This window comes from Ictalurus furcatus, chromosome 19, assembly GCF_023375685.1.
Source record: "Ictalurus furcatus strain D&B chromosome 19, Billie_1.0, whole genome shotgun sequence".
NCBI classification, from domain to species: domain Eukaryota; kingdom Metazoa; phylum Chordata; class Actinopteri; order Siluriformes; family Ictaluridae; genus Ictalurus; species Ictalurus furcatus.
This window is the reverse complement of record NC_071273.1, coordinates 6227643-6237749: the sequence shown is the minus strand read 5'-3', so window position 1 is coordinate 6237749 and position 10107 is coordinate 6227643. Positions and strand designations below refer to the sequence as shown.

The window sequence follows — 10107 nt, the reverse complement described above, 5'->3', positions numbered from 1 at the left end:
CAGGTCCTACAGCATCTCCTACAACACCAACTGTACATAAAATGAGAAGTTCCACCAGCATACCATTTTATTCCTGGGCTACATCATCAGCCCCGATGGTGTGTCCATGGACCCGTCCAAGGTAGCACCAGTCATAGACTGGCCCACTCCCCAAACTATCAAGGACCTTTGTTTGGGGCTTCAGTTCTATTGCTCATCCTCTCACGTCCCGAGGGAGCCCTAAACTCCTGATATGGAACTCTTATGTTGCTGCAGAACAGGCCTTGATCCAACTTAAATCTGCTTTCACCACCGTAGTGGTAGTAGATGCATCCGAAATGGGGGACAGCATTTTGGGGACAAACCCAAACTCCATCCCGTCACCTTCTTCTCCAAAACACTCTCCCCAGCCAAGTGGAACTACGACACTGATACAACCATGGCTGCCACAACTATACTTCCCAGAATGCCAACGCACTGTCTCCACAATAAGACAAACTGTCTAGAACCAGAGGAAAGTCAATGCTGTTGCTTCTTTGCCTAAGATTGAGGTGTTCACCACAAGCACAGCATATGATGCTGAAGGAGGTGAAACAGAAACCAAAGGCGACCAGCAAAAGACCCGCAAAAATCTCTACAAGAAAGTCTCTGTTCTACTTTAAGAAAAAACACTGAACAATAATATTGTTAATGGAATGACTTCACAAATGAAACCATTGCTCTCCAACAAACACTGCTGCATGTCTAAAATTTACAACAGGCACACATACCTCATTTCAAGACACAAAATACAGTGCCCTCCACTAATATTGGCACCCTTGTTAAATATGAAAAATGTTAAATGGTCTGCTGTTAGATAGCGCTTTTTTTTAACCGTAGGGGTTCTAGAAAGCGTTTTACCCTGGTTCTCATTCACACACATACACACACACACACTCACATACTAATGGTAGCAGAGCTGCCATGCAAGGCACAAGCTTGCCATCGGGAGCAACTTGGGGGTTCAGGGTCTTGCCCAAGGACATGTCGGCATGTGGAGTCATGTGAATCGAATGGGAATCGAACCGCCAACCCTACGATTATATGGTAGAGCGGGTTGTCCACTGAGCCACAGCCTCTCTGATGTGCCCCGATGTGAGCAAAGGCGGCTGTGAAATATTGTCTTTATTGTTTAACCTTTTAATCTTTTGTTTAAAAAATCACAAATATTCTTCTCTCATTGATATCAAACAATTGCAAACAAAACACAGGTTTATCCCAAAAAACTGTTAAATATAGGTGTGCAACAATTATTGGCACTCCTATGAATTCATGTGGGAAAAATATATTTGAAGTATATTCCCATTGATATTTTATGTTTTTTGTAGTACACCTGGGTGACTAGGAACAGGAAATTGTTCGACCATGACTTCCTGTTTCACATGGGTATAAATGTGAGCTGTAACACAGGCCAAATTTCCTTAGTCGTTCATAACAATGGGTAAGACCAAGAAATATAGTTGTTATGTGTGGCAAAAGGTTGTTGAGCTTCACAAGTAAGTGGCTATAAGAAGATAGCACAAGCATTGAAAATGGCCAATAATTAAGAAGTTCCAGTCAACTGGAAATGTTATAAATCAATCTGGAATTGGGCGAGTCTATATTGTCTCAACACACTGTGAAGAAGATGGTTCGAGTGGCCAAAAAATCTCCAAGGATCACAACTGGAGAACTGCAGAATTAGTTGTGTCTTGGGGGCAGGAAAGTCTCCAAAACTACTATCCGAAGTCTGTGATGTAGTCTGTAGTCTGTGTCTGTGATGTAGGAGCCGAAGGCTCCTACATCACCACAAGTTGTTTGGAAGGGTTTTAAGAGAAAAGCTTCTATTCTCATCCAAAAACAAACTCAAGCATCTTCAGTTTGCCAGACACTACTGGACCTTCAAATGGGATCGGGTTCTATGGTCAGATGAAAACAAAATAGAGCTTTTTGGCAATAAACACCAGAGGTGGTTTTGGTGCACATAGAGAGGTAGCCATATGGAAAAGTACCTTAAATATGGTGGAGGCTCTTTAATGTTTTGGGGCTGTTTTTCTGCCAGAGGACCTGGACATTTTGTTAGGATACATGGCTTCGTGGTCTATATCAAATATCAACAGATATTAAATGAAAACCTGACTGCCTCTGCCAGAAAGCTTAAAATGGGCCATGGTTGGATCTTCCAGCAGGACATACAGGATAAAACATATATCAAAATCAACACAAAAATGGTTTACTGACCACAAAATCAAGGTCCTGCCATGGCCATCTCAGTCCCCTGACTTGTAACCCATAGAAAACCTGTGGGGTGAACTGAAGAGGAGAGTCCACCAGCATGGACCTCGAAATGTGAAGGATCTGAAGAGATTCTGTATGGAGGAATGGTATCAGATCCCTTGCCACGTATTTCATGTACGTGTATAAGTATTTATGGAAATCATTTAATTTCCTTTGATGTTACTCCTCCTACTTGTGATGCTGTGTCAACTTGAATTTCACCCATGGAGGATCAATTAAAGTGCATCTTCTCTTATTGCCCACATATATAATAAATATTTATAAAAAGGGTAATGCAGGATAATGTGGTTACTGAAGATGAAGGAATAGAAGATGTATTAAAGGAATATAGGCGGTGTGGGTGTTTTGTAAGCAAGTCCAAGCCCTAGTCCTTGGTGTTGTCCTGGTTGAACATTAATAAACTCTTCATTGGTTTCATTTGGAAAAAAATAATACTTCTGAAAAAGTTTGTTTTATGTATGACAGAAGCAGGTGGATTAGATGCAGTGTTACTTTTTTAATTCTCTTTCACTCACCTTAAAGTTGGTTGGATTAAAAAATTACAGGAATATATATGGCTTTTTCCAGTTGAAGTTGATGTTCACATTTGTTGCTGCATTTTTATTTATCAAGTAGATATTTAAGTTCTAACATATATATATATATATATATATATATATATATATATATATATATATATATATATATGTGTGTGTGTGTGTGTGTGTGTGTGTGTGTGTGTGTGAGAAACATTATGATGAAGCTGTTCCCTAATTACTTTATTTTTGACTTTGTGAGCTCACTTGATTAATTATTTTTTTTATTACTTATGTATGTTGTTTATTAGCCATGTTATTTGCACTGAGTCAATAATTAGATAAACAAACTATCTAACTACTATCTATCGATCTCACAAACATGTCAATAACAAAAAGCAAACAAACAAATAAATCGATAAATAAAGTTGAGCTCTATTTCATAAAGAAATTAATAAATATCTATCTGTCTAGTTTATTACTTATTACTTAGTTTATGACCCACGTTATTTGCACTGCTGTCTTAATGTGTTATGTGTTTATTTTATTTTATTTTCGTTTCGTTTTGTGATATAGTATTTAGTCATTCAAAAATAGCGACGAAACGCTTCCGGGAAACCAGCCAATGAGCGCTCACCGTGATCCGATGTGCGCGCTGTAAGACCAGCGGACCAATCAGCGGCCGGTTTTTTTTGTAACACAGAGACGGCTAAGTGGGTTTGTTTGGGTTTTACAGTCAACACAGCGGGCGGTGAGAAATCAGTCGAATTTCGTAACGAAAACGCAGCGCTGTACGATGCCTTTCTGAATACTTGTACTTTATCCTCTGCTGTGCATGGATGAAACGGTAAGTAGATGAAGATAGCCGTGTTGTCATTGCACTGGCCTGCGAAAACTCTCGGCGCTAGAATAGGTATCTGGGCCAGGTGCCTGACGGTATTTCAGTTATTTTATTTATTTATTTATTTATTTTGTGCATTATTCTGCATTTAAACCAGCTGTGTGATTAGTCAAGGGGTCAGTAATGATAAATGGCGTTGTCATTGTGTTTTGTTTGTGCCTCGGAATATCAATAAGGTAGAGACAAGCTAGCTGCAGCTGCTTACTGAGCTATAAAAGTAGGCTTATCTGTCATCACTAACATGGTGAACAAAGTCTACTATCATCATCATCATCATCATCATCATCATCATGCATGCACACATCATGCTGCTGTTCGATCTCAGTGTGCTCAGCCAGCATTCATCAGAAACACGTTCATTTCCACATAAGGGATTAATAAAAGTTGATCTTTTCCATATCCTTTTTTTTGTTTTGTTTTGTTTAGGTTCGACACTAGTGCTGAGGTGCCCGGCGTCCTTTCTCTTTATATCTTTTGGCAAAGAACAAGTGGGAATTAAAAGGTAAACGAATAAGAAAGAACCCGGTGAGTGTCTGACACACTGAGGTTGTTCATCTGTATAAGTTTATACTGTAAATCGACTTTCCTTTCCCTTATCTTTCCCTTATCTTTCCTTTACCCTTCTTTACCTTTCCCGTCCTTTGCTTACCCTGATCTTTACCTTTCCTTTACCCTCCCCTCCCTTCCCTTACCTTTCCCTTCCCTTCCCTTTCCCTTACCTTTCCTTTCCCTGATCTTTACCTTTCCTTTACCCTTCCTTTCCTTACCTTTCCTTTCCCTTACCTTTCCCTTCCCTTTCCCTTCCCTTTCCTTTCCCTTACCTTTCCTTACCCTGATCTTTACCTTTCCTTTACCCTCCCTTCCCTTACCTTTCCTTTCCCTTACCTTCCTTTGCCTGATCTTTACCTTTCCTTTACCCTTCCTTTCCTTACCTTTCCTTTCCCTTTCCTTTCCCTTACCTTTCCTTACCCTGATCTTTACCTTTCCTTTACCCTCCCTTCCCTTCCCTTTCCCTTACCTTTCCTTACCCTGATCTTTACCTTTCCTTTACCCTCCCTTCCCTTACCTTTCCTTTCCCTTACCTTCCTTTGCCTGATCTTTACCTTTCCTTTACCCTTCCTTTCCTTACCTTTCCTTTCCCTTACCTTTCCCTTACCTTTCCTTACCCTGATCTTTACCTTTCCTTTACCCTCCCTTCCCTTCCCTTTCCTTTCCCTTACCTTTCCTTTCCCTTACCTTTCCCTTACCTTTCCCTTACCTTTCATGTGCCTTAGATGTCCCTTAGATGTCCCTTACCTTTCCTCTCCCTTACCTTTCCCTTACATTTCCTTTCCTTTCTCTTCCATTCCTTTCCCTTTCCCTCACCCTTTCCCTCACCTTTCCCTCACCCTTTCCCTCACCCTTTCCCTCACCCTTTCCCTCACCTTTTCCCTCACCCTTTCCCTTACCTTACCTTATCTTAAGACACTATTTTCCGGGCAGTGCAATCTATGACAGGTTTTTTTTTTTTTTTTTTAACACATTCTAGAGACTCGAGTGAATGCTGTGTTTTTTCCGCCTTCACTTCGTTTTAAATTCGAGTGTCCTGTCTTTATCCACCAGATGTGAGGTGTGTCTGTGAGAGACTGTCAAGGCACAGCATGTTTAAACGGTGATCTGAGCCCAGAGCCCTGGTCATGGAGGCCCGCTTTGGGAATGTGGTGTTCAGTTCGCGCTTCGACTCCGGGAACCTGGGCCGAGTGGAGAAGGTGGAGGCGCCCGAACATGATGCCGAGAGAAGCTCATTCTCGCATGTCGACTGCGAGTTCAACGTCTGGACCAAACCTGACTGTGCAGACACCGAGTTCGAGAATGGGAACCGGTAAGAATGCTTTATTCGCTCACCCTGGTCGAGTTGAATTTTTAGTACTGCATGTTCAACGCAACTGGAGTTGTTCTTATCTTGAACTACATTATATGGCCAAATGTATGTGGACACCTTCTCCAAACAGTTTCCTCAAAGTTGGAAGCACGCACCTGTATAGAATGTCTTTCGATGCTGTGACATTATAGTTTCCCTTCACTTGAACTAAGAGACACAACTCTGTTCCCCCCATGTACAAAGCGAGCTCTATGAAGATGTGGTTTGCTAAGGTTAGAGTGGAAGAACTTGAGTGTCCTGCACGTCACCCCCACTGAAAACCTTTGGGATGACACTGGAACACCGACTGCGTGCCAGACCTCCTCACCTAACATCAGTACTTGATCTCACTAATGCTCTTGCAGCTGAATGATCAAATCCCCACAGTCACGCTTCAAAATCTACTGGAAAGCCTTCCCAGAAGAGTAGAGGTTATTATAACAGCAAATACAGGGGGACTAAATCTGACATGGGATGTTTTTGCGTATGATGCTCAGGAGACCACATACTTTTGGTCATATAGTGTACGATAAAATATAACATATGATGCACAGTTCCTGAAGACTGCAAGAAATGCTTGATAATAACAAATGAATAAATGCAGGACATGCATGGATAAAGGCAGCTAACAAGTTAAGGGGAAATGATCATTCGGAATGAAGCAATGAGGTTTGAGAAGGAATTAGAAATAACATTCATTCCAAACAACCTTCTCCCAAAGGCCATGCTGATTTATATTTAATTCTAGCAGCTGCATTTTCAAAACCATGTAAATGGAACAAAGTTTCACTTTTTCCTTAAATGTGGTGTTGTCTGTGTGTTCGTACGAGTAGGTCATGGTTCTACTTCAGTGTGCGCGGTGTGCTGCCGGGTAAACTGCTGAAGATTAACGTGATGAACATGAATAAGCAGAGCAAGCTGTACTCTCAAGGGATGGCTCCATTCGTGCGCAGTTTTCCTGTGAGAATGCGCTGGGAGAGAGTCCGAGACCGACCGACGTTCGAGGTAGTACTCGTGTCTGTTCTCGTCCTCTCTCTCTTTACTCTTTAACACTGCAGTGATGCTTGGCTTGCGTGATGATGTGGGGTGAGAACGTTATCCCTCTTCTGGTTTTCTGCATTCTTGCGTACATTTCACAGCCCACCACACACAATCACGGGCCCGGGTTTAACCAAACATTTTGTAATGATGTGTGCTTTGGGTGGTAATTGAATCTTTGGACGTTTCTGGTTACTTTTAGCCCTAATACCTGCAATCAGATATTTCCTGTCTCTCACAGTGCTGTCGAAATAAAATTCTCATATTTGCTTCATCATTAAAATGTTTGTTTTTTTCCTTTGAGATCTAGTAACATTCACTGACGGGTCAGGAGTTGAACAGTGCAGAAAATCAGGAAAATTATGTTTTCTTGCAGAACCCTGTGCTTATCCTACTTTGATGCTTTAAGGCAGTTAAAAAAAAATCTGACTGTCTGTAAACAAATTTGAGTACCTTGCATATGTATGTGTTTTGTTTTTTTTCCCCTCTTTTTTTTTTCTCTCTAGATGTCAGAGAATCAATTCACGTTGTCGTTTGTGCATCGTGTGCTGGAAGGGAGAGGAATCATCACATACTTCGCTTTCTGCTATCCATTCTCGTATACTGAGTGCCAGGACATGCTTCTGCAGCTAGATCAGAGACTGCTCAGCCATTCTCACACATTGGGACCATGCAGGTACACACACACACACACACACACACACACATACACACACACCCCCCCTTGCACCTTTTCTTATTTATTTGTCATTGGATAAAAAACATGTTTCACTTTTTTTCCCTAAATGCTTTGTTAGATGTCATTAATTGAATTTGTTTGCCATAATTCACTGATTGCAGCAAAAATGGTCAGAATCAGTGCCTGGTTGTATGTTTCTGACATCTCAAATTTGAATTTAAACGCCAAACATTGGATTATATGAGGATTTAGCTGCAGTTCAGCACCTGATTTTCTTTCTCTCTTTTTCTAGTCCGGCAGACGGTCTGTATTATCAGCGGGAGTTGCTGTGTTACTCTCTGGATGGACACAGAGTCGACCTGCTGACTGTGACCTCCTGCCATGGCATGCTGGAGGAGAGAGAGCCCAGACTGGAGAAACTCTTTCCTGACCACAGCACGCCGCGACCACACCGCTTTGCTGGCAAACGGGTATTAATTCTATTTCTACTACTACAGCTATAACTACACGCACAAATAAATAGCTACGCTTGACTAAAATGCTTGTACGACTTTACTGTGATCCATCAGCTGGTGTAAAAATCCTTTTTTAAAAACCACTTTTGAGTGGTAACAGTAACTCCACTTCACATCTCTTTACATCACACCACCCCACTGCTGATTAGTTTCCTATAACCGAATGCCAGATTGTGTTTTTGTTCCTTACATGCGGAAGGCTGAGGTGTCTGTATATCTGTGTAGGTGTTTTTCATCAGCAGCAGGGTGCACCCTGGTGAGACACCCTCCAGCTTTGTGTTCAATGGCTTCCTGACCTTCATTCTGAATCAGGATGACCCCCGGGCGCAGATGCTGCGCCGGATGTTTGTCTTTAAGCTCATCCCCATGCTCAATCCCGATGGGGTTGTCAGAGGTCACTATAGGTTGGTAACACCGAGAACCAAAAAAGCTGTTTGATGGCTATTGTCATCCTAATTTTAATCAAATGCTGAAATATATGGACTAAATAAATATGTACTAATATGTACTGTGCGAATAGCAACGGTGTTTCACTTTCAGTTTAGCAACATTTCCAAATTACTAAATCTGTTTTGCAGAAGCTGCTTCATCCGTGACCTTAATTTGAGTTGTAGTAACACTGTGCTGTGTTTGTGTGTACGGGTGGGTTTTAAGGACGGACTCGCGTGGTGTGAATCTTAACCGACAGTACATGAACCCGAGCGCTGAGCTGCACCCCTCTATCTATGGAGCCAAAACCCTTCTCCTCTACCATCACCGGCACAACCGCGTTAAACCCAGCTCTCCTTCAGCACTTAAACTCTCCAACCAGTCCAACACCACCACCCCACCCCTAACCACACCCCTCGAAATCGAACACTACCTCAACTGCCGCAACGAGGTGGAGCGATTGGAGGGCCCGACCCTCGACTTCCCGCAGATTCCCATGCAGATGGAGGAGAGCTGGGAGAGTAAAGGCAGAGTAAAGGGAAAGCTTGGGCAAGACGATGAGAATGAATCCACACCGAGTCGGAGTGAAGCGTGCGTCTCATACCTTGGCCCGACAGAGCAGATCCCGCCCCATGAAAGCGGAGTGGCCTATTACATAGACCTGCATGGCCACGCCTCCAAAAGAGGATGCTTTATGTATGGGAACAACCTACCTGATGAAAATAAGCAAGTAAGTGTGTGTGTGTGTGTAAATAAATAAATAAATAAATAATATATATTATATTATATATATTTTATGTGGGTGTATATTTGTATGGATCACAGCTGGAGAATTGCAGAAATTAGTTGCGTCTTGGGGTCAGAAAGTCTCCAAAACTACAATCCGAAGTCTCACACACACACACACACACACACAGTATCTCACAAAAGTGAGTACACCCCTCACATTTTTGTAAATATTTGATTATATCTTTTCATGTGCCAACACTGAAGAAATGACACTTCGCTACAATGTAAAGTAGTGAGTGTGCAGCTTGTGTAACAGTGTAAATTTGCTGTCCCCTCAAAATAAGTCAACACACAGCCATTAATGTCTAAACCGCTGGTAACAAAAGTGAGTACACCCCTAAGTGAAATTATGTTCTATAACATGTAAAACGGGAACATGAAAGGAGTATTCTAAAAGCAACTCATGTAAACACCTTAATCACATTATTATCTTACTCAGAGTAAGGTCAATAATTAGATTACTGCTGTCCATGTAAACGTAGTCAGTGAGTACACCCCTAAGTGAAAATGTCCAAATTTGGCCCAATTAGCCATTTTCCCTCCCCGGTGTCATGTGACTTGTTAGTGTAACAAGGTCTCAGGTGTGAATGGGGAGCAGGTGTGTTAAATTTGGTGTCATCGCTCTCACACTCCCTCATACTGGTCACTGGAAGTTCAACATGGCACCTCATGGTAAAGAACTCTCTGAGGATCTGAAAAAAAGAATTGTTGCTCTACATAAAGATGGCCTAGGCTATAAGAAGATTGCCAAGACCTTGACACTGAGCTGCACCACGGTGGCCAAGACCATACAGCGGTTTAACAGGACAGGTTCCACTCAGAACAGGCCTCGCCATGGTCAACCAAAGAAGTTGAGTGCACGTGCTCAGCGTCATATCCAAAGGTTGTCTTTGGGAAATAGACGTATGAGTGCTGCCAGCATTGCTGCAGAGGTTGAAGGGGTGGGGGTTAGCCTGTCAGTGCTCAGACCATACGCCGCACACTGCATCAAATTGGTCTGCATAGCTGTCGTCCCAGAAGGAAGCCTCTTCTAAAGATGATGCACA

At 42.2% G+C, this 10107-nt stretch overlaps 1 protein-coding gene across 5 annotated transcripts in view; it reads left to right on the top strand.

The window, feature by feature from the left end:
- The first annotated feature begins 3516 nt into the window (after positions 1–3516).
- agbl5 (AGBL carboxypeptidase 5) overlaps positions 3517–10107 on the top strand; it is a 27491-nt gene continuing 20900 nt past the window's right edge. For 3 of the 5 annotated variants that reach the window (XR_008388564.1, XM_053650332.1, XM_053650336.1), the window contains exons 1-8: positions 3517–3657; positions 4138–4236; positions 5314–5572; positions 6445–6616; positions 7156–7325; positions 7621–7798; positions 8069–8247; positions 8498–9002. Coding sequence is in view for 4 of the 5 variants with exons in the window: in XM_053650332.1 (XP_053506307.1) it covers positions 5388–5572; positions 6445–6616; positions 7156–7325; positions 7621–7798; positions 8069–8247; positions 8498–9002 (1389 nt within the window). In the remaining variant the exon portion in view is untranslated. Of the gene's footprint in view, positions 3658–4137; positions 4237–4949; positions 5573–6444; positions 6617–7155; positions 7326–7620; positions 7799–8068; positions 8248–8497; positions 9003–10107 lie in introns of those variants that run through there. The other 2 variants (XM_053650334.1, XM_053650335.1) reach the window with 2 other exon arrangements.